This window comes from Petromyzon marinus, chromosome 82 (assembly GCF_048934315.1).
Source record: "Petromyzon marinus isolate PM22_M1 ecotype Great Lakes invasive population chromosome 82, UKy_Petmar_22M1.pri1.0, whole genome shotgun sequence".
Classification (NCBI taxonomy): Eukaryota; Metazoa; Chordata; class Hyperoartia; order Petromyzontiformes; family Petromyzontidae; genus Petromyzon; species Petromyzon marinus.
The window spans coordinates 6,320,843-6,345,647 of record NC_133747.1 but is presented as its reverse complement, the minus strand read 5'-3'; the positions used below and the strand labels follow the sequence as shown (position 1 = coordinate 6,345,647).

Sequence of the window (24,805 nt, the reverse complement as noted above, 5' to 3'; positions counted from 1 at the left end):
GGAGTTGGTAGTGGTGGAGGAGGTGGTAGTGGTGGTGGAGGAGGTGGTGGTGGTGGAGTTGGTAGTGGTGGTAGTGGTGGTGGTAGTGGTGGTGGTAGTGGTGGTGGTAGTGGTGGTGGTGGTAACAGAGGAGGTGGTGGATCAGAACTTCACCTCTCCACCCTCTCATCGTCGTCGTCGTCGTCATCATCGTCATCTTCCTCCTCCTCTGCCTCATCTCCCGTGTCCCCAAACTCCAACAGATTGAACGATGGCATCTTAATCCGCAGCCGCTTGTTGCTGCAACATCGTCAACAGCAACATTCATCATCGTCAGCAACATCGTTATCATCGTCGGCAACATCGTCATCATCGTCAGCAACATCGTCATCATCGTCAGCAACATCGTCATCATCGTCAGCAACATCGTCATCATCGTCAGCACCACCACCACCACCACCACATGAGAGGAGACTAAGACACACAGCGACACAGCAGCCTGGGGCTTACAGCTTCCCACACACCTCATCGCCACGCTCCCACGCCCCCCCCTTCATTCTTTTGTTCAAAAGAAGACCCACACCCTGTTGTTTGGCAGTCTGCCGCCCCGAGTAGAGGCCTGTCCACCCCTCATGGTGGCAGGAGCAAGAACCGGTCCACCGGACCTCCTGAATGCCGCAGAGATCCAGGCGGTACCGGTCCAGCTCCCGACAGAGGAGTGGCAGCCTCTCCTCCACATCCACACACACGAGAACCGGTCCACCGGACCTCCTGAATGCCGCAGAGATCCAGGCGGTACCGGTCCAGCTCCCGACAGAGAAGTGGGCAGCCTCTCCTCCACATCCACACACACGAGAACCGGTCCACCGGACCTCCTGAATGCCGCAGAGATCCGGGCGGTACCGGTCCAGCTCCCGACAGAGGAGTGGGCAGCCTCTCCTCCACATCCACACACACGAAAACCGGTCCACCGGACCTCCTGAATGCCGCAGAGATCCGGGCGGTACCGGTCCAGCTCCCGACAGAGGAGTGGCAGCCTCTCGTACCGCAGCGAGCGTTCGAACATTCCACGTGGCCACCCGCGGTGGCTTTTTTGCCGTTTGTGGAGGAACCCCGAGGGTACGAGAATCAGTCTCTCCTGGCTCCGCCAAATTTGGGGGCTTGGCCAGGAGACGTCACGGACGCCGGCTCCCCCCGGGGCCCCCGGCACAAGCTTAGCCGGATATTTTTTTTCCCGCGGCTTTCCGCCAAGCTACTCGCACCCGTCCGGAGGCACCCGCGCAGACACGCACAACCAACACACGGACACCTACGCACACGCAGAGGCAGGCACACACACAAAGATCAAACAAAGATCCCCCATATAGCCTTAACAGACTGTAGGGGCAAGTGCTGTTAGCGAGCACCTATGAAGGCCAGAACGGTACACGAGGGGGTGGGTGGCCAGCACCACGCCCGACCGCCTTTGTCTCCCCAGTGGCAATGTTTACACACCGCACCAGGTACTCATTTGAGGCTGAGTCGACCTAGGGGAGGCCCGGGACCGGTTCAGATAATCGTCACTGGTGTTGGCCGTGAGCGGGAATCGAACCCGGGTCGCCAGGTTCATAGTGCAGCGCGCTAACCGCTACACTATCGCTCCCCACACACACACGCACACGCACACACACACACACAACCACACATCCCCTCTCTCACCCGTGCTGCGTTCCCGCTGCTCCAGACTCATCACCGGCACCGCCGCGGGCGCCAGCAGAGCCGCCGTCCCTCCACCTCTTCCTGCCCCTCGCGTCGCCGCCCGCAGCAGCAGCAGCAGCAGCAGCAGCAGCCTGAGCAGCAGCAGCCTGAGCAGCCTGAGCAGCCTGAGAAGCCGGAGCAGCCACAGCAGCAGGAGGCTGCTGCTGTGGCTGCTGCTGCTGCTGCTGTGGCTGCTGTGGCTGCTGCGGCTGCGGCAGCTGCGAGGGCGACGGCAGGAATTCACCGCCGGCGCGGAAGACCCGGCACAGCGACTCCAGGCCCAGTTGGCAGCTCTCCGCGAGCTTGCCCGCCGGGGCAAACGACGGCGCCGGCAACGGCACCGGCGTCGGCGCCCTGGCACTTGCCGCCTTTTGCGGCTGCTGTGGCTGCTGTGGCTGCTGCTGCTGCTGCTGCTGCGGCTGCTGCTGCTGCTGCTGTGGCTGCTGCGGCGTCGGCGGGGGCTGCTGCTGCTGCTGCTGCTGTGGTTGTTGTTTGGGCTTCGGCCGCCTGGCGGCGGCAGCCGTGGCGGTGGTCGTGGTGGCGGTGGCGGCGGCTGCCAGCGCCGCGCCAAACGGGTTCCACAGCGAGGAGGCGGTAGCGGCGGCACCGCCGCCAGGGACGGGCGCAAGCCGCCCACTTCCTGCCGCTGCCGCTGCGGCGGCGGCGGCGGCGGTGACTGTGCCGACGCCGGATGCCGTCGTCGTGGCGATGGCGGTGGCGGCCACCGTGGTGGTGGCGGCGCCGGCGCCGCTGCCGCCGAATCCGCAGGAATTCCGCGACGGATCCGGCGACGGCGGAGGAAGCGCCGGCCTGGCGCCGCCGACGCCGCCGCAGAGCCCCGGCATCGCGGCAAACTGCCGCCGCTGCTGCTGCTGCTGCTGCTGCAGGATTTTGGCAGCGCCGGGAGGCGGCGGAGGCGGCGGAGGCGGCGGAGGCGCGAAGTTGAGCGGCGAGCCGACCGCCAGGAAGCGCAGCATGAAGTTGCCGGCACCGCCGGCGGCGGGCAGGGCGCGGTCGAAGCCAGCGGCGGCCTCGGGCGACATCATCAGCTGCTGCTGCTGCTGCTGCTGCTGGTGCTGGTGGTGGTGGTGCATCACGGACGAAGGCAGAGAGATGATGGTGACGTTGGAGTTGCCGGCGCCGCCCACGCCGGCGAGCAGCTGGTGCTGGTGGTACTGCCGGTGCTGGCTGCCGAACAGCACCAGCGGCTGCGGCATGGCGTGGGGCGCCGGCTGGGCGGTGCCGTCGGGCAGCTTGCCGAGGAACGCCGCCGCCGCCGCCGCCGCCGCCGGCGCCGGCGCCGGGGACACGAGGCCGGCGCCGGAGCCGTCGGCCGAGACGAGGAAGACGCGGGGGGGGGGGTTAGGGGGCGGCGAAGCGTCGGGCGGCACCGGAGGAGCCGCCGAGGGTGCCGCCGTCGCCGGCGGAGCTCCGTGGCCGTTGGGGAGCGCCGCCGCCGCCGGTGGGAACGGCGGTGGCGGCGGCGCGAACGACCAGGCCAGGGGCGACGAGGAGAGCGTGAAGATCGGCGGCGGCGGCGGCGCGGTGACCGGAGTCGGCGCGGTCGCCACGGTAACCACGGCCCCCGAAGTTGCCGCGGTCCCCGTGGCCACCGCGGTAATCGGAGTAGCCGCAGTTGCCGCAGTCGCCACGGCAACCGGAGTAGCCGCAGTTGCCACGGTCCCCGAGGTTTCTACGGTCCTTGAAGGCCCTGCATCCGCCACGGTAACCGAAGTTGCCACGGTCCCCGCGGTAATCGGAGTAGCCGCAGTCCCCGCGGTCGCTGTGGAATTGTCCCCTGGCCCCCCCTCCTCCTCCTCCTCCTCCTCCTCGTGGAGGGCGTCGCCGTGGCAACTCGCCACGGCGACGGCCGCGGCCGCCGGAACGCTCCGACTACGGCGACCGATCGGCTCCGGTCTCCCCACGCCGCCGCCGCCGCCGCCGCCGCCACGGGCGCCGGCGCCGGCGCGGCAGTCGAGGCTGTGGGTCCGGCGCAGCTGGCGTCTGCCGGCGGCGCCGCCGGCGCCACCCGCGGCTCGCCGGAGGTCCACGAAGCTCGACTGAAGTTTGGGGTCCGTGAGCAGCAGCTGGGCAATGGAGACCGGCAGGTGGAGGGAGGTGGCGGCGGTGGAGGCGGTGGAGGCGGTGGAGGCGGTGGAGGCGGCGGCGGCGGTGGAGGCGGCGGAGGCGGCGGTGGCGGTGGAGGCGGCGGTGGCGGCATCGCCGCAGCCGCCGCCGCCACCACCAGAAGCAGCCGCGGCAGCGTCGCCGGCAACACCGCAACCACCGGCGGTGGCGGCGTCGCTCGCGGCAGCGGTGGCACCGTCGCCGCCGTCGGCTCCGCCGGGGTCCCCGCCGGAGGCCTTGCCGCCGGCCGTCGTCCCGGCCGCAAGCCGCTCGACTCCCGCGGCCGCCGCCGCCGCGCCGGCGCCGCTGCCGCTCGCGACCGCCGCCTCGCCGTCCCCGTCCCCGTCCCCGTCGTCCGCGCCGTCCACCTGCCCGCCGATCCGCACCTCCACCTCCTCCTCCTCCTCCTCCTCCTCCGCCGCTACCGCCGCCACCGCCGATAGCGGCGGCGGTGGCGAGCGAAGATCGCCGACGACGTCGGAGAAGACGAGGCGCGGCAAAGCGGAGTAGCGGCCGCCGCTGTCGCCGTCGTCCGAGGAAGGAGTCCGAGCCGCCGCCGGCAGCGCCGACGGCGGCTCATCAACGGCGGCGTCGTCACTCTGCTGCTGTTGCTGCTGCTGTTGCTGCTGCTGTTGCTGCAGCTGCAGCAGCTGCTGTTGCTGCTGTTGTTGCTGCTGCTGCAGCTGCTGCTGCTGTTGCTGCTGCTGTTGCTGCTGTTGCTGTTGCTGCTGCAGCTGTTGCTGTTGTTGTTGCTGCTGCAGCTGCTGTTGCTGCTGCTGCTGTTGCTGTTGCTGCTGCTGTTGCTGCTGCTGCAGCAGCTGCTGTTGCTGCTGCTGCTGTTGCTGCTGCTGCTGCTGCAGCAGCTGCTGCTGCAGCATCTCGTCCAGCAGGAGGTGGAGCTCCGGGTCGGCCAGCGCCGACGCCGCCTCGTCGCCGTGGCGACCGGAGGGAAGGCCGCCGGGGTGGTGGCACGGAAGCCGCCTGGGCGGACTCTGCGGGAGGGGCGCGGGCCGAGAGCGCCGCTCCGGGTCGTCCTCCCTGTCCGCCGCCAGCTCCTCCAACGCAAACTGGTACCTGGCCGGAACGACGGACACCGCCCCCGCCGGGGCCCGCGGCGGGGGCGGCGGCAGCGGCGGCAGCGGCGGCGGGGCGAGGGCCTCGCCGGCCCCGGCCCCGATGGACATGGCCACGACGCTCAGCAGCCGCAGGTCAGGCGAGCTGAACGGGGCGAGCACCGAGAGCTCGCAGTCCGGCTGGGGATGGTGGTGGTGGGCGGCGGTGGCGGTGGTGGTGGTGGGGGGAGATTGGTGGGGGGGCGGAGATTGGTGGGGGGGGGCAGGAGCGTGGTGGTGGGGGGTCTCCTCGTCGCCCGTTGGAGGATGATGATGTAGCTGATGATGATGATGCAGCTGCTGATGATGATGATGATGATGCAGCTGATCGTGATTGAGCAGCCCAACCAAGTCAAGGCACTGGGCCATCCCCTCGTCAACGGAGACACCAACACCAACACCACCACCAACAACACCACCAACACCACCACCACCAACACCACCAACACCACCACCAACACCACCACCAACAACACCACCACCAACACTACCGACACCACCACCAACACCGACACCACCAACACCACCACCGACGACATCGTCGCCACCGCAATGCAGCAGCAGCGACTGATCGCTGCTCCTGTGCAGCTCAGGTGGCTGAGTTGGACTCCTGCCCAGTGGCTTCCCCTGCAGCTGCTGATGCTGCTGCTGCTGCTGCTGTTGCTGCTGCTGATGCTGCTGCTGCTGCTGTTGCTGCTGCTGCATCTCCTGCTGCTGCTGCAGGTGGTGATGCTGCTGCTGATGCTGCTGATGCTTCTCCTGCTGCTGCTGCTGCTGCTGGTGGTGATGGGCTACGTGCACAGCCGCCAACGTCGATCCGGACGACGCCGACGAGGACGAGGAGGTGGACGAGGAGGTGGACGAGGAGGCGGCGGCGGCGGTGATCCGGGGCGGCCGTGCCGGGCCCGGCGGCGACAGGAGGTAGTGCGGCTTGCGGGCGGGGATCCGCCGCCGCACCGGGGAGACCGACTCATCGCTCACCATGATGATGTGGGACGCTCGGCGGGGAGGACTCCCTGGGGGGGCACGCACCGGGGGTGCCGTCGGGGGGTGTGCTGGGGTGGTGTATAGTGTAGTGTAGTAGTGTAGGGTGTAGTAGTGTATAGTGTAGTAGTGTATAGTGTAGTAGTGTGTAGTGTAGTGTAGTAGTGTAGTGTGTAGTATATAGTGTAGTGTAGTAGTGTATAGTGTAGTGTAGTAGTGTATAGTGTAGTGTAGTAGTGTAGCAGTGTATAGTGTAGTGTATAGTGTGTAGTGTAGTAGTGTATGGTGTAGTAGTGTATAGTGTAGTAGTGTATAGTGTAGTGTAGTAGTGTATAGTGTAGTAGTGTATAGTGTAGTGTAGTAGTGTATAGTGTAGTAGTGTATAGTGTAGTAGTGTATAGTGTAGTAGTGTATAGTGTAGTGTAGTAGTGTATAGTGTAGTAGTGTGTATAGTGTAGTAGTGTATAGTGTAGTAGTGTATAGTGTAGTAGTGTATAGTGTAGTAGTGTATAGTGTAGTGTATAGTATAGTGTGTAGTGTAGTAGTGTATAGTGTAGTAGTGTATAGTGTAGTAGTGTATAGTGTAGTAGTGTATAGTGTAGTAGTGTATAGTGTAGTAGTGTATAGTGTAGTGTAGTAGTGTATAGTGTAGTAGTGTATAGTGTAGTGTATAGTGTAGTAGTGTAGTACTGTAGTGTATGGTGTAGTGTAGTAGTGTATAGTGTAGTAGTGTATAGTGTAGTAGTGTATAATGTAGTGTATAGTGTAGTGTAGTAGTGTATAGTGTAGTAGTGTATAGTGTAGTAGTGTATAGTGTAGTGTAGTAGTGTATAGTGTAGTAGTGTATAGTGTAGTAGTGTATAGTGTAGTAGTGTATAGTGTAGTAGTGTGTAGTGTATAGTGTAGTAGTGTATAGTGTAGTAGTGTATAGTGTAGTAGTGTATAGTGTAGTCTAGTATAGTGTAGTAGTGTAGTGTATAGTGTAGTAGTGTATAGTGTAGTAGTGTATAGTATAGTGTGTAGTGTAGTAGTGTATAGTGTAGTAGTGTATAGTATAGTAGTGTATAGTGTAGTGTATAGTGTAGTAGTGTATAGTGTAGTAGTGTATAGTGTAGTAGTGTATAGTGTAGAAGTGTATAGTGTATGGTGTAGTAGTGTATAGTGTAGTAGTGTATAGTGTAGTAGTGTATAGTGTAGTGTAGTAGTGTATAGTGTAGTAGTGTAGTGTAGTGTATAGTGTAGTAGTGTATAGTGTAGTAGTGTATAGTGTAGTAGTGTATAGTGTAGTAGTGTAGTGTAGTAGTGTATAGTGTAGTAGTGTATAGTGTAGTAGTGTATAGTGTAGTAGTGTATAGTGTAGTGTATAGTGTAGTAGTGTATAGTGTAGTAGTGTAGTGTATAGTGTAGTAGTGTAGTAGTGTAGAGTGTAGTGTAGTAGTGTATAGTGTAGTGTAGTAGTGTATAGTGTGTAGTAGTGTATAGTATAGTGTAGTGTATAGTGTAGTAGTGTATAGTGTAGTGTATAGTGTAGTAGTGTATAGTGTAGTCTAGTATAGTGTAGTAGTGTAGTGTATAGTGTAGTAGTGTATAGTGTAGTAGTGTATAGTACAGTGTGTAGTGTAGTAGTGTATAGTGTAGTAGTGTATAGTGTAGTAGTGTATAGTGTAGTAGTGTACAGTGTAGTAGTGTATAGTGTAGTAGTGTATAGTGTAGTGTATAGTGTAGTGTATAGTGTAGTAGTGTATAGTGTAGTAGTGTATAGTGTAGTGTATAGTGTAGAAATGTATAGTGTATGGTGTAGTAGTGTAGTAGTGTATAGTGTAGTAGTGTATAGTGTAGTAGTGTATAGTGTAGTAGTGTATAGTGTAGTGTATAGTGTAGTAGTGTATAGTGTAGTAGTGTAGTGTATAGTGTAGTAGTGTAGTGTAGTAGTGTAGAGTGTAGTGTAGTAGTGTATAGTGTAGTGTAGTAGTGTATAGTGTGTAGTAGTGTATAGTATAGTGTAGCGTATAGTGTAGTAGTGTATAGTGTAGTGTATAGTGTAGTAGTGTATAGTGTAGTCTAGTATAGTGTAGTAGTGTAGTGTATAATGTAGTAGTGTATAGTGTAGTAGTGTATAGTATAGTGTGTAGTGTAGTAGTGTATAGTGTAGTAGTGTATAGTGTAGTAGTGTATAGTGTAGTAGTGTACAGTGTAGTAGTGTATAGTGTAGTAGTGTATAGTGTAGTGTATAGTGTAGTGTATAGTGTAGTAGTGTATAGTGTAGTAGTGTATAGTGTAGTGTATAGTGTAGTGTATAGTGTAGTAGTGTATAGTGTAGTAGTGTATAGTGTAGTAGTGTAGAGTGGTAGTGTAGGAGTGTATAGTGTAGGAGTGTATAGGGTAGTGTAGTGTATAGTGTAGTAGTGTATAGTGTAGTGTATAGTGTAGTGTATAGTGTAGTAGTGTAGTGTATAGTGTAGTAGTGTAGTGTATAGTGTAGTAGTGTAGTGTAGTAGTGTAGGAGTGTATAGTGTAGTAGTGTATAGTGTAGTGTATAGTGTAGTAGTGTATAGTGTAGTGTATAGTGTAGTGTATAGTGTAGTAGTGTAGTGTATAGTGTAGTAGTGTATAGTGTAGTAGTGTGTAGTGTAGAGTGTAGTAGTGTATAGTGTAGTGTAGTAGTGTATAGTGTAGTAGTGTATAGTGTAGTGTAGTAGTGTATAGTGTAGTAGTGTACAGTGTAGTAGTGTATAGTGTAGTAGTGTATAATGTAGTGTAGTAGTGTATAATGTAGTAGTGTATAATGTAGTGTAGTAGTGTATAATGTAGTGTAGTAGTGTATAATGTAGTGTAGTAGTATACAATGTAGTGTAGAAGTCTACAATGTAGTGTAGTAGTCTACAATGTAGTGTAGTAGTCTATAATGTAGTGTAGTAGTGTATAATGTAGTGTAGTAGTGTATAATGTAGTGTAGTAGTGTATAATGTAGTGGAGTAGTGTATAATGTAGTGTAGTAGTATATAATGTAGTGTAGTAATGAATAATGTAGTGTAGTAGTGTATAATGTAGTGTAGTCTACAATGTAGTGTAGTATATAATGTAGTGTAGTAGTATATAATGTAGTGTAGTAGTGTATAATGTAGTGTAGTAGTATATAATGTAGTGTAGTAGTATATAATGTAGTGTAGTAGTCTACAATGTAGTGTAGTAGTGTATAATGTAGTGTAGTAGTATAAAATGTAGTGTAGTAGTATATAATGTAGTGTAGTAGTATATAATGTAGTGTAGTAGTATATAATGTAGTGTAGTAGTGTATAATGTAGTGTAGTAGTATATAATCTAGTGTAGTAGTCTACAATGTAGTGTAGTAGTATATAATGTAGTGTAGTAGTATATAATGTAGTGTAGTAGTATATAATGTAGTGTAGTAGTATATAATGTAGTTTAGTAGTATACAATGTAGTGTAGTAGTGTATAATGTAGTGTAGTAGTATATAATGTAGTGTAGTAGTATATAATGTAGTGTAGTAGTATATAATGTAGTGTAGTAGTATATAATGTAGTGTAGTAGTATATAATGTAGTGTAGTAGTCTACAATGTAGTGTCGTAGTGTATAATGTAGTGTAGTAGTATATAATGTAGTGTAGTAGTGTATAATGTAGTGTAGTAGTATATAATGTAGTGTAGTAGTCTACAATGTAGTGTAGTAGTGTATAATGTAGTGTAGTAGTCTACAATGTAGTATAGTTGTAGTATACAATGTAGTGTAGTAGTCTACAATGTAGTGTATTAGTATACAATGTAGTGTAGTAGTATATAATGTAGTGTAGTAGTCTACAATGTAGTGTAGTAGTGTATAATGTAGTGTAGTATATAATGTAGTGTAGTAGTATATAATGTAGTGTAGTAGTATATAATGCAGTGTAGTAGTATATAATGTAGTGTAGTAGTATATAATGTAGTGTAGTAGTGTATAATGTAGTGTATTAGTCTACAATGTAGTGTAGTAGTATATAATGTAGTGTAGTAGTCTACAATGTAGTGTAGTAATGTATAATGCAGTGTAGTAGTGTATAATGTAGTGCAGTAGTATACAATGTAGTGTAGTAGTGTATAATGTAGTGTAGTAGTCTACGATGTAGTGTCGTAGTATATAATGTAGTGTAGTAGTGTATAATGTAGTGTAGTAGTATATAATGTAGTGTAGTAGTATATAATGTAGTGTAGTAGTGTATAATGTAGTGTAGTAGTCTACAATGTAGTGTAGTAGTCTACAATGTAGTGTCGTAGTATATAATGTAGTGTAGTAGTGTATAATGTAGTGTAGTAGTATATAATGTAGTGTAGTAGTATATAATGTAGTGTAGTAGTATATAATGTAGTGTAGTAGTATACAATGTAGTGTAGTAGTGTATAATGTAGTGTCGTAGTATATAATGTAGTGTAGTAGTCTACAATGTAGTGTAGTAGTCTACAATGTAGTGTCGTAGTATATAATGTAGTGTAGTAGTGTATAATGTAGTGTAGTAGTATATAATGTAGTGTAGTAGTATATAATGTAGTGTAGTAGTATACAATGTAGTGTAGTAGTATACAATGTAGTGTAGTAGTATACAATGTAGTGTAGTAGTATATAATGTAGTGTAGTAGTATACAATGTAGTGTAGTAGTATATAATGTAGTGTAGTAGTATACAATGTAGTGTAGTAGTATACAATGTAGTGTAGTAGTATATAATGTAGTGTAGTAGTGTATAATGTAGTGTAGTAGTATATAATGTAGTGTAGTAGTATATAATGTAGTGTAGTAGTCTACAATGTAGTGAAGTAGTATATAATGTAGTGTAGTAGTATATAATGTAGTGTAGCAGTATATAATGTAGTGTAGTAGTATATAATGTAGTGTCGTAGTGTATAATGTAGTGTAGTAGTCTACAATGTAGTGTCGTAGTGTATAATGTAGTGTAGTAGTATATAATGTAGTGTAGTAGTATACAATGTAGTGTAGTAGTATATAATGTAGTGTAGTAGTATATAACGTAGTGTGGTAGTATACAAGGTAGTGTAGTAGTGTATAATGTAGTGTAGTAGTATATAATGTAGTGTAGTAGTATATAACGTAGTGTGGTAGTATACAAGGTAGTGTAGTAGTATACAATGTAGTGTAGTAGTCTACAATGTAGCGTCGTAGTGTATAGTGTAGCGTAGTTTATAGCGCAGCGTGTATTTGGTGCTGTGTGCATATCCTCACCAGGGTGCTCGTACGAGGGCACGGCAGCGGCCTTGGCCGCAGCGGCGTCACCGCCACCGCCACCGCCGCCGCCGCGAGGAGAGGCAGGGGCCTTGCCGCTAGACGGGGCCTTGCCGCTAGACGGGGCCTTGCCGCTAGACGGGGCCTTGCCGCTAGACGGGGCCTTGCCGCAGGCCTCGGCCGACGGCCCGGCCCCCCGGCCGGCCGCCGCGGCGGCGGCCGCCGCCGCCAACGCCGCCAGCGCCGGCACCGACTCGGCCGCCCCGGCCGAGTCGTCTGGGGGGCGAGAGGAGGTGGCGGTGACGGTGAGAGACTCCCCCTCGGACCCACCCACACACCCCCACTACATACACCCCCCACCCACTACATACACCCCCCACCTCCACCCACTACATACACCCCCCACCTCCACCCACTACATACACCCCCCACCTCCACCCACTACATACACCCCCCACCTCCACCCACTACATACACCCCCCACCTCCACCCACTACATACACCCCCCACCTCCACCCACTACATACACCCCCCACCCACTACATACACCCCCCACCCACTACATACACCCCCCACCCACTACATACACCCCCCACCCACTACATACACCCCCCACCCACTACATACACCCCCCACCCACTACATACACCCCCCCCACTGCATACACCCCCCCACTACATACACCCCCCACTACAAACACACCACCCACTACATACACCCCCCCCACTACATACACCCCCCCACTACATACACCCCCCCACTACATACACCCCCCACCCACTACATACACCTCCCACCCACTACATACACACCCCCCCCCACTACATACACCCCCCACCCACTACATACACCCCCCACCCACTACATACACCCACCCACTACATACACACCCCCCCCCCACTACATACACCCCCACCACTACATACACCCCCCACTATATACACCCCCCACTACATACACCCCCCCACTACATACACCCCCCCACTACATACACCCCCCACTACAAACACACCACCCACTACATACACCCCCCCCACTACATACACCCCCCCCACTACATACACCCCCCCACTACATACACCCACCCACTACATACACACCCCCCCCCACTACATACACCCCCACCACTACATACACCCCCCACCCACTACATACACCCCCCACCCACTACATACACCCACCCACTACATACACCCCCCCCCACTACATACACCCCCACCACTACATACACCCCCCACCCACTACATACACCCCCCCACTACATACACCCCCCCACTACATGCACCCCCCCACTACACCCACCCACTACATACACCCCCCACCCACTACATACACCCCCCACTACATACACCCCCCACTACATACACCCCCCACTACATACACCCCCTACTACATACACCCCCCCACTACATACACCCCCCCACTACATACACCCCCCACTACAAACACACCACCCACTACATACACCCCCCCCACTACATACACCCCCCCCACTACATACACCCCCCCACTACATACACACCCCCCCCCCACTACATACACCCCCACCACTACATACACCCCCCACCCACTACATACACCCCCCCACTACATACACCCCCCCACTACATGCACCCCCCCACTACATGCACCCCCCCACTACACCCCCCCACCACATACACCCCCCCCACTACATACACCCCCCACCTCCACCCACTACATACACCCCCACTACATACACCCCCCCACTACAAACACCCCCCCACCACATACATCTTCCCCGCCCACTACATACACCCCCCACTACATACACCCCCCACTACATACACCCCCCACTACATACACCCCCCACCACATACACCCCCCACTACATACACCCCCCACTACATACACCCCCCACCACATACACCCCCCACTACATACACCCCCCACTACATACACCCCCCACTACATACACCCCCCACTACATACACCCCCCCACTACATACACCCCCCCCCACTACATACACCCCCCCACTACACCCCCCCACCACATACATCTTCCCCCCCCACTACATACACCCCCCTCCACTACATACACCCCCCCACTACACCCCCCCACCACATACATCTCCCCCCCCCACCAGCGCCCTCCCTCATAGACTTTTGACGGAATTCCTTTCTCATCTTCCCGGCTCGAGGCTCCTGGTCTCCTTCAACCCCTCCAGGGAGAGCCTCAGGGCCAATCAGCGCGGAGAAGGAGGCCGCCGCCCTTCCTGCCTTCATCCCCCCCACCACCACCACCACCACCCACCACCACCACCCACCACCACCGCTCACCACCACCACCCACCACCACCACCCACCACCACCACCACCACCCACCACCACCACCACCACCCACCACCCACCACCACCGCCCACCACCACCGTGGTGTAGTGGTGATGGTGTGGTGGTGTGGTGGTGTAGTGGTGGTGGTGTAGTGGTGGTAGTGTAGTGATGGTGTAGTGATGGTGTAGTGGTGGTGTAGTGGTGGTGATGGTGTGGTGGTGGTGTAGTGGTGGTGTAGTGGTGGTGGAGTGGTGGTGATGGTGTGGTGGTGGTGTAGTGGTGGTGTAGTGGTGGTGGTGTAGTGATGGTGTAGTGGTGGTGTAGTGGTGGTGGTGTAGTGGTGGTGTAGTGGTGGTGTAGTGGTGGTGTAGTGATGGTGTAGTGGTGTAGTGGTGGTGGTGGTGTAGTGGTGCTGGTGTAGTGGTGGTGGTGTAGTGGTGGTGGTGTAGTGATGGTGGTGGTGTAATGGTGGTGGTGTAGTGGTGGTGGTGTAGTGATGGTGGTGGTGTAGTGATGGTGGTGTAGTGGTGGTGTAGTGGTGGTGATGGTGTAGTGTGTGTAGCCACAGTGCCGGTAGCCTTCATAGGAGCTGCTGCTGCTGCAACTCGCTAACACAGCACGTGCGTGCCTGTGCGTGTGTGCGTGCCTGTGTGTGCGTGCCTGTGCGTGCGTGCCTGTGTGTGTGTGCCTGTGCGTGCGTGCCTGTGCTCACCCCGTGCGTGTGTCTCCGTGCTGTGTGACTGGGTGCTGTTCACGTCCGGAGCCGCGGGCTTGGGACGGAATTCCAGAATGCGGCAAGTGTAGACACATCGCCGTCCAGCGTGGACTGTGCTCCAATAAACACGACGACACCTACAGACAGACACGTAGTGTATAGTGTAGTGTAGTAGTGTATAGTGTAGTGTAGTAGTGTAGTGTATAGTGTAGTGTATAGTGTAGTAGTGTATAGTGTAGTGTATAGTGTAGTAGTGTATAGTGTAGTAGTGTATAGTGTAGTAGTGTATAGTGTAGTAGTGTATAGTGTAGTAGTGTATAGTGTAGTAGTGTATAGTGTAGTGTAGACACATCGCCGTCCAGCGTGGACTGTGCTCCAATAAACACGACGACACCTACAGACAGACACGTAGTGTATAGTGTAGTGTAGTAGTGTATAGTGTAGTGTAGTAGTGTAGTGTATAGTGTAGTGTATAGTGTAGTAGTGTATAGTGTAGTGTATAGTGTAGTAGTGTATAGTGTAGTAGTGTATAGTGTAGTAGTGTATAGTGTAGTAGTGTATAGTGTAGTAGTGTATAGTGTAGTAGTGTATAGTGTAGTGTAGACACATCGCCGTCCAGCGTGGACAGTGCTCCAATAAACACGACGACACCTACAGACAGACACGTAGTGTATAGTGTAGTGTAGTAGTGTATAGTGTAGTAGTGTATAGTGTAGTGTATAGTGTAGTGTATAGTGTAGTGTATAGTGTAGTGTATAGTGTAGTGTAGACACATCGCCGTCCAGCGTGGACTGTGCTCCAATAAACACGACGACACCTACAGACACACACGTAGTGTATAGTGTAGTGTAGTAGTGTATAGTGTAGTAGTGTATAGTGTAGTGTATAGTGTAGTGTATAGTGTAGTGTATAGTGTAGTGTATAGTGTAGTGTAGACACATCGCCGTCCAGCGTGGACTGTGCTCCAATAAACACGACGACACCTACAGACACACACGTAGTGTATAGTGTAGTGTAGTAGTGTATAGTGTAGTGTATAGTGTAGTAGTGTATAGTGTAGTGTATAGTGTAGTGTAGACACATCGCCGTCCAGCGTGGACTGTGCTCCAATAAACACGACGACACCTACAGACAGACACGTAGTGTATAGTGTAGTAGTGTATAGTGTAGTGTATAGTGTAGTGTAGACACATCGCCGTCCAGCGTGGACTGTGCTCCAATAAACACGACGACACCTACACACAGACACGTAGTGTATAGTGTAGTGTAGTAGTGTATAGTGTAGTGTATAGTGTAGTAGTGTATAGTGTAGTGTAGACACAACGCCGTCCAGCGTGGACTGTGCTCCAATAAACACGACGACACATACACACAGACACGTAGTGTATAGTGTAGTGTAGTAGTGTATAGTGTAGTAGTGTATAGTGTAGTGTATAGTGTAGTGTATAGTGTAGTGTATAGTGTAGTGTAGACACATCGCCGTCCAGCGTGGACTGTGCTCCAATAAACACGACGACACCTACACACAGACACGTAGTGTATAGTGTAGTGTAGTAGTGTATAGTGTAGTGTATAGTGTAGTGTATAGTGTAGTGTATAGTGTAGTAGTGTATAGTGTAGTGTAGACACAACGCCGTCCAGCGTGGACTGTGCTCCAATAAACACGACGACACCTACAGACAGACACGTAGTGTATAGTGTAGTGTAGTAGTGTATAGTGTAGTGTATAGTGTAGTGTATAGTGTAGTGTATAGTGTAGTAGTGTATAGTGTAGTGTAGACACAACGCCGTCCAGCGTGGACTGTGCTCCAATAAACACGACGACACCTACAGACAGACACGTAGTGTATAGTGTAGTGTATAGTGTAGTAGTGTATAGTGTAGTAGTGTATAGTGTAGTGTAGTAGTGTATAGTGTAGTGTATAGTGTAGTAGTGTATAGTGTAGTAGTGTATAGTGTAGTGTAGTAGTGTATAGTGTAGTGTATAGTGTAGTAGTGTATAGTGTAGTTTATAGTGTAGTGTAGTAGTGTATAGTGTAGTGTATAGTGTAGTGTAGTAGTGTATAGTGTAGTGTATAGTGTAGTAGTGTATAGTGTAGTAGTGTATAGTGTAGTAGTGTATAGTGTAGTGTATAGTGTAGTAGTGTATAGTGTAGCAGTGTATAGTGTAGTAGTGTAGTGTAGTAGTGTATAGTGTAGTGTATAGTGTAGTAGTGTATAGTGTAGTAGTGTAGTGTAGTAGTGTATAGTGTAGTAGTGTATAGTGTAGTAGTGTAGTAGTGTATAGTGTAGTGTATAGTGTAGTAGTGTATAGTGTAGCAGTGTATAGTGTAGTAGTGTAGTGTAGTAGTGTATAGTGTAGTGTATAGTGTAGTAGTGTATAGTGTAGTAGTGTATAGTGTAGTGTATAGTGTAGTGTATAGTGTAGTAGTGTATAGTGTAGTAGTGTATAGTGTAGTAGTGTATAGTGTAGTAGTGTATAGTGTAGTGTATAGTGTAGTAGTGTATAGTGTAGTGTATAGTGTAGTAGTGTATAGTGTAGTAGTGTATAGTGTAGTGTAGTAGTGTAGTGTATAGTGTAGTAGTGTATAGTGTAGTAGTGTATAGTGTAGTGTATAGTGTAGTAGTGTATAGTGTAGTGTATAGTGTAGTAGTGTATAGTGTAGTAGTGTATAGTGTAGTAGTGTATAGTGTAGTGTATAGTGTAGTAGTGTATAGTGTAGTAGTGTATAGTGTAGTAGTGTATAGTGTAGTAGTGTATAGTGTAGTGTATAGTATAGTGTATAGTGTAGTAGTGTATAGTGTAGTAGTGTATAGTGTAGTAGTGTATAGTGTAGTAGTGTATAGTGTAGTGTATAGTGTAGTAGTGTATAGTGTAGTAGTGTAGTGTAGTAGTGTATAGTGTAGTAGTGCATAGTGTAGTAGTGTATAGTGTAGTAGTGTATAGTGTAGTAGTGTATAGTGTAGTAGTGTAGTGTATAGTGTAGTAGTGTATAGTGTAGTAGTGTATAGTGTAGTGTATAGTGTAGTAGTGTATAGTGTAGTGTATAGTGTAGTAGTGTATAGTGTAGTAGTGTATAGTGTAGTGTATAGTGTAGTGTATAGTGTAGTAGTGTATAGTGTAGTGTATAGTGTAGTAGTGTATAGTGTAGTGTATAGTATAGTGTATAGTGTAGTAGTGTATAGTGTAGTAGTGTATAGTGTAGTAGTGTATAGTGTAGTAGTGTATAGTGTAGTGTATAGTGTAGTAGTGTATAGTGTAGTAGTGTATAGTGTAGTAGTGTATAGTGTAGTAGTGCATAGTGTAGTAGTGTATAGTGTAGTAGTGTATAGTGTAGTAGTGTATAGTGTAGTAGTGTATAGTGTAGTGTATAGTGTAGTAGTGTATAGTGTAGTAGTGTATAGTGTAGTGTATAGTGTAGTGTATAGTGTAGTAGTGTATAGTGTAGTAGTGTATAGTGTAGTGTATAGTGTAGTGTAGTAGTGTATAGTGTAGTAGTGTATAGTGTAGTAGTGTATAGTGTAGTAGTGTATAGTGTAGTAGTGTATAGTGTAGTAGTGTATAGTGTAGTAGTGTAGTGTAGTAGTGTATAGTGTAGTAGTGTATAGTGTAGTGTATAGTGTAGTGTATAGTGTAGTAGTGTATAGTGTAGTAGTGTATAGTGTAGTAGTGTATAGTGTAGTAGTGTATAGTGTAGTAGTGTACAGTGTAGTAGTGTATAGTGTAGTAGTGTATAGTGTAGTGTATAGTGTAGTGTATAGTGTAGTAGTGTATAGTGTAGTAGTGTATAGTGTAGTGTATAGTGTAGTAGTGTATAGTGTAGTAGTTTATAGTGTAGTAGTGTATAGTGTAGTAGTGTATAGTGTAGTAGTGTATAGTGTAGTAGTGTGTAGTGTAGTGTATAGTGTAGTGTATAGTGTAGTAGTGTATAGTGTAGTAGTGTATCGTGTAGTAGTGTATAGTGTAGTGTATAGTGTAGTAGTGTATAGTGTAGTAGTGTATAGTGTAGTAGTGTATAGTGTAGTAGTGTATAGTGTAGTAGTGTATAGTGTAGTAGTGTATAGTGTAGTGTATAGTGTAGTATATAGTGTAGTAGTGTATAGTGTAGTAGTGTATAGTGTAGTGTATAGTGTAGTAGTGTATAGTGTAGTAGTGTATAGTGTAGTGTATAGTGTAGTGTAGTAGTGTATAGTGTAGTAGTGTATAGTGTAGTAGTGTATAGTGTAGTAGTGTATAGTGTAGTAGTGTATAGTGTAGTGTAGTAGTGTATAGTGTAGTAGTGTATAGTGTAGTAGTGTATAGTGTAGTAGTGTAGTGTATAGTGTAGTAGTGTATAGTGTAGTGTATAGTGTAGTAGTGTATAGTGTAGTAGTGTATAGTGTAGTAGTGTATAGTGTAGTAGTGTATAGTGTAGTGTATAGTGTAGTAGTGTATAGTGTAGTGCATGGTGTAGTAGTGTATAGTGTAGTGTATAGTGTAGTGTATAGTGTAGTAGTGTATAGTGTAGTAGTGTATAGTGCAGTAGTGTATAGTGTAGTGTATAGTGTAGTGTATAGTGTAGTAGTGTATAGTGTAGTGTATAGTGTAGTAGTGTATAGTGTAGTAGTGTATAGTGTAGTAGTGTATAGTGTAGTAGTGTATAGTGTAGTAGTGTATAGTGTAGTAGTGTAGAGTGTAATAGTGTATAGTGTAGTGTATAGTGTAGTAGTGTAGTGTATAGTGTAGTGTAGTAGTGTATAGTGTAGTAGTGTATAGTGTAGTAGTGTATAGTGTAGTAATGTATAGTGTAGTAGTGTAGTGTATAGTGTAGTAGTGTATAGTGTAGTAATGTATATAGTGTAGTGTATAGTGTAGTGTATAGTGTAGTAGTGTACAGTGTAGTGGAGTAGTGTATAGTGTAGTAGTGTATAGTGTGTGTGTCTAAGTAGTGTGTCTATGTAGTGTGTCTATGTAGTGTGTGTGTCTAAGTAGTGTGTGTCTATGTAGTGTGTGTGTCTATGTAGTGTGTCTATGTAGTGTGTGTCTATGTAGGGTGTGTGTCTATGTAGTGTATCTATGTAGTGTTTGTCTAAGTAGTGTGTGTCTAAGTAGTGTGTGTCTATGTAGTGTGTGTCTATGAAGGGTGTGTGTCTATGTAGGGTGTGTGTCTATGTAGTGTGTCTATGTCTCACGTGTATCCAATGGGATAGAGGACGCCATCACACTCGGACAGCTCTGTTAGAACTCCCAGGGCATCGATAGTGAGAGAGCCTGCACACACACACACATAGACACACACACATAGACACACACACACAGACACACAACAACCGCCATTCGCCACTAAGTGGCGGTGACGTCACCACGACGCTTGTGCCAGGCTATGTGCACCCTGAGGCCACGTGAAGTGTCGAACGCCCACTGGCAGGTCACGGGGCAGACCCAGGTGCCACGGGTCGACTGACTGAGATGACTGGCTGATGCACCACCTGTGCCCCCTACTGCGCAAACCTGCTGTGCTTTAGCCACACGCGCTCCGCTCGTTGTTGTGAGTGTCGCTCCTCCGCCCTCCATTGTTGTTGGAGGGCGACTTCCTCCAACTGCCCAGTAGCGTCCTTCATGAGCCTCCTCCACAGAGGGCGATCTTGACACCGCTGGTACCAGTCATCGGCAAGTCCACTCAGCTCCACGTCCTCCTGTACCACGTCACTCCATCTCTTCTCTAGACCGTGCCGCGCCCGCTTAGCCCCCTCGATCCGGCCGAACAAAAGCTGTTTCGGCATGCGGTGGCTGGGCATGCGGGCTACATGACCCAGCCATCACAGCCTTGCCTGACGGAGGAGCTCACCGATGGGACCGTGCCCAGATCTTTCAAGGATTTGTGAGCTCCTCACACAATGCAGTCTGGTTAAACCCAGGATGGATCGTAGGCAGGCCAGCCTAAATGTTTCTAACCGGCGAAGATGTTCCATTAGGGGGTCCACGTTTCGCAAGCGTAGAGAAGGGAGGGAATGACCGTGGCCGAGAAGACCTGAAGCTTAGAGCGGAGCGACAGACCAGGAAGCTTCCACACAGCATTACGCAACCGATGAAAAGATATTGCCGCTCGACTGATTCGGAGTGAAACCTCTGCTGTTAAACTGGAGCCGGTCATGAGCACACTACCAAGATATGGGAAACTCTCCACTCTCTCCACAACTGCCCCATCACCGATTGGGAGTTCTGGGGGTGGAGTGTCCGATGGTACAAAATACCCAGGCAGGTGCTTAGTTTTGGTGGAGCTGATGGTAAGGTCCCATCTCTTACTAGCACGCTCCAGTCTCAACAGCAGCGTCTCCAACTCCTCCTCTGAATGAGCAGCTATTACAAAATCATCGGCATACTTAACGTGGTTGAGCAATAGGAAGCCATCCCTTGACCGCACCCGGGCATCCATCAGCCTCCCATTATATCTGTACCATATGGCGATTCCCCCGGTACAGCTATTGAAGGCTTCACGAACTACGTGGTCAAAATGGATGTTAAATAATGTGGGAGTCAGAGGACATCCCTGTCGCACCCCAAGGTGTACAGGGAATGGCTCTGACTCCCGGCCACGTAGTTTTACCCGGGCCCGCTCACCATCATGAAGGTCCTTAATGATCGTGAGCAGAGGGTCAGGTACTCCAAAAGCACGAAGAACAACCCAGAGCCCAGGCCTACTGATGGTATCATAGGCCTTCACCAGGTCAATAAAGCAGAGATGTAGGTCTTGCTGGAATTCCCTCCACCTCTGCTGTAGCAGACGGACAGAAAATATGGCATCTGTGCAGGACCGCCCTTTCCTGAAACCGCATTGGGGCTCCGCAAACCTCTCCTCAGCGTGCCTGGCAAGGCGATGTTGAATAATCATTGCCAGGACCTTACCCGGCACACTGAGGAGTGAGAAGCCCCTGTAGTTGTTACAATCTGTGCGGTCCCCCTTCTTAAAGAGGGGGACCACCAGGGCATCCTTCCAATCCTGCAGAACCCATCCAGTGGTCCAGACTGTTGTTATATTCTTAGCAGTCTGTGCACAAACGCCACCCTCCCTCAGCATTTCGCTTGGGAGATCATCTCTGCGCGCTGCCTTTCCTGGTCTCAGACTCCGGATCGCCTTCAGTACTTCCTCAACAGATGGCACCTCAGCCAGCCACTCACAGGGGGTGACTTCTTCCAATATTTGAGGCACCGCAGCCTCAGCAGGGTCATCTCCACTTTGTGCCACGATGTTTTCCTGGCTGAGGGATTTTCCCTCCCCCAGGACCTCACAGAAATGCTCAGCAAATCTGCAAACCTGTTCCTGGGGGTCGGAGATTGGATCACCGTTTTTTCCCCTAATAGACACACACACACACAGACACACACACACACGTACGTGCGTGTGTGTATACGTGCGTGTGTGCGTGCATGGGCACGTATGTATGTGTGTACGTGCATGCATATGCGTGCGAGTGCGTACGTGCGTGTCTGTGTACGTGCGTGTCTGTGTACATGTGTGTGCGTGTGCGAGTGCGTGTTCGAGTGCGTTTGAGTGTGTGTCTGTGTGTGTGTCTGTGTGTGTGTATGTCTGTGTGTGTGTGTATGTCTGTGTGTGTGTGTATGTCTGTGTGTGTATGTCTGTGTGTGTGCGTGTGTCTCTGTGTGTGTGTTTCTGTGTGTGTGTGTCTGTCTCTGTGTGTCTCTGTGTGTCTGTGTGTGTCTGTGTGTGTCTGTGTGTGTGTCTCTGTGTGCGTGTCTGTGTGTGTCTCTGTGTGTCTGTGTGTCTGTCTCTGTGTGTCTCTGTGTTTCTGTGTGTCTCTGTGTGTCTGTGTGTTTCTGTGTGTGTGTGTCTGTGTGTGTGTCTCTGTGTGTGTGTCTGTGTGTGTCTCTGTGTGTGTCTGTGTGTGTGTGTTTGTCTGTGTGTGTGTGTCTGTGTCTGTGTGTACCGATGATCATCCGCACGGACTCCGGGCTGATGCCGTGGAGGAATTTCTTCTTGAGGGCCAAACCCTCCACTTGTACGAAGACTCGGCGAGACACGGCAAAGTCTCCCTCACACAGCGTCTAGAGACACACACAGAGACACACAGAGACACACACAGAGACACACACAGAGACACACACAGAGACACACTCAGCGTCTAGAGACACAGAGACACACACAGCGACAGACACAGAGACACACACAGAGACACACACAGAGACACACACAGCACACAGAGACACACACAGAGACACACTCAGCGTCTAGAGACACACACACAGAGACACGGAAAAGTCTCCCTCACACAGCGTCTAGAGACACACACAGAGACACACTCAGCGTCTAGAGACACACACACAGAGACACGGCAAAGTCTCCCTCACACAGCGTCTAGAGACACACAGAGACACACACAGAGACACACTCAGCGTCTAGAGACACAGAGACACACACAGAGACACACGGCTTCTAGAGACACAGAGACACACACAGAGACACACACACAGAGACACACACAACGTCTAGAGACACAGAGACACACACAGAGACACACAGCGTCTAGAGACACAGAGACACACGCAGAGACACACACAGAGACACAGTGTCTAGAGACACAGAGACACACGCAGAGGCACACACAGAGACACACGGCATCTAGAGACACAGAGACACACACAGAGACACACACAGATACACACACAGAGACACACACAACGTCTAGAGACACAGAGACACACACAGAGACACACAGCGTCTAGAGACACAGAGACACACGCAGAGACACACACAGAGACACAGTGTCTAGAGACACAGAGACACACACAGAGACACACACAGCGTCTAGAGACGCTGTGTGTGTCTCTGTGTGTGTCTCTGCGGAGTGTCTCTGTGTGTTGTCCGGCAAAACAACCCCCTACCTCCTCGCGGTGCCGGATGGGCAACTCTTTCGTGGACAGTGCTGTGGGGGGAGGGCCAATTCCGATTGGCTCCTCCCCTCATGGCGTCTGTCCACCACAGTGGCTAAACGGGGGCTCTGGACGGGTGCAAGAGGCTGGTAACCCCTCCACCTTTCAATTAATTACCACTAAACCACGAGTTTAACTGAAATATGTAACTAATAAGCTTGTGCCGGAGGCAACGGGGGGACAGGCGTCTATGACGTCTCCTGGCCAAACCCCAATTGGCGGAGCCAGGAGATTGAATCTCTACCCTCGGGGCTCCTCCAGAAACAACGAAAAGCCACTACGGATGGCCACGTGGAATGTTCGAACGCTCACTGCGGAGGAGAGGCTGCCACTCCTCTGTCGGGAGCTGGACCGGTACCGCCTGGATCTCTGTGGCATTCAGGAGGTCCGGTGGACCGATTCTGGCTCCTGCCACCATGAGGGGTGGACAGTCCTCTACTTGGGGCAGCAGACTGCCAAACAACAGGGTGTGGCTATTCTTTTGAACAAAAGAATGAAGGGGGCGTGGGAGCGTGGCGGTGAGGTGTGGGAAGCTGTAAGCACCAGGCTACTTTGGGCTCGCCTTCCCAACAACCGGAGGCGAGGAGTGGTGGTCGTGGTTACTTATGCCCCCACCGAAGACGAACATCTATGGAGGGATGGAGGCAAAGCCAATGAGTCAGATGCCTTCTATGACCTGTCACAGGTGCTGGCTAAAGTGGCACCTCGGGATAGAGACATCATGTTGGGTGACTTCAATGCCTGAGTTGGTCATGATGCTGGCACCTGGTCTGGAGTGATTGGAGGGCATAGGCCAGATCAGCTCAATAACAACGGTAGGAGGCTGCTAGATTTTTGTGCAGCCCATGGGCTTGTAATTACTAACACGCTGTTCCGGCATCGGCGCATCCACACATCATGGATGCATGCCGGTTCCAAGCAAGAACATCTGCTGGACTACATAGTGACGTACCAGCGGATGCGAGCCCATGTCCTTTGACACCAGGACCTACCGTGGAGCTGATCTGTCCTCTGACCATCGACTAGTCATCTGTAAGAGGCGCCTGCCATTCTTCCACTCCGGTGGTGGGTGTACACCCAGGACCCCATTCCAACCTAAAGTGGCCTGGTCTCAGTTATCTGATGAAAGTTGCAAGCGAGAATTTCATCATTGCTTGTGCCTGGGATTGGCATCGTCCCCGACTCCTCCTGATGTCGAGGATAAATGGGCGAGGTTTAGGACTGGTGACTCATGCAGCTGCAATGGCTGCTTTGGGTACGCGGTCCAGACCTCCCCAGAGACCCTGGCTGACAGAAGAGGTGTTCAGGATGGTTGAGAAAAAGCGACAGGCCCACTGTCATCGGCTACAGAAGCCCACGTCAGAGAATGAGGAGGCTTACCGCAGCCTTCGCTCGGAGGTTCGGAGAGCCGTGAGGCACTGCAAGGATGGGTGGTGGTCGCGGGTTGCTGAGGAGATGGAGTCTGCCTCAATGCCCGTGATCACAAATCTCTATTTAACTCCATCAAAAAAGTAACCTGCAGCGCCACACCTATTACCATCATTGGGGGAAAAAACGGTGATCCAATCTCCGACCTCCAGGAACAGGTTTGCAGATTTGCTGAGCAATTCTGTGAGGTCTTGGGGGAGGGAAAATCCCTCAGCCAGTAAAACATCGTGGCACAAAGTGAGGACGACCCTGCTGAGGCTGCGGTGCCTCA

At 50.6% G+C, this 24,805-nt stretch overlaps 1 protein-coding gene across 1 annotated transcript in view; it reads right to left on the bottom strand.

Moving 5' to 3' along the window:
* The window catches only part of LOC116958740 (uncharacterized), a 160,949-nt gene that overhangs the window by 24,970 nt on the left and 111,174 nt on the right, over positions 1-24,805 (bottom strand). Inside the window, exons 30-35 of the mRNA XM_076057484.1 lie at positions 22,104-22,221; positions 19,350-19,428; positions 14,175-14,314; positions 11,173-11,448; positions 1,678-5,971; positions 154-279 (exon numbers count right to left, since the gene is read on the bottom strand). Of these exons, the coding sequence (XP_075913599.1) occupies positions 154-279; positions 1,678-5,971; positions 11,173-11,448; positions 14,175-14,314; positions 19,350-19,428; positions 22,104-22,221 (5,033 nt within the window). The remainder of the gene's footprint in view (positions 1-153; positions 280-1,677; positions 5,972-11,172; positions 11,449-14,174; positions 14,315-19,349; positions 19,429-22,103; positions 22,222-24,805) is intronic.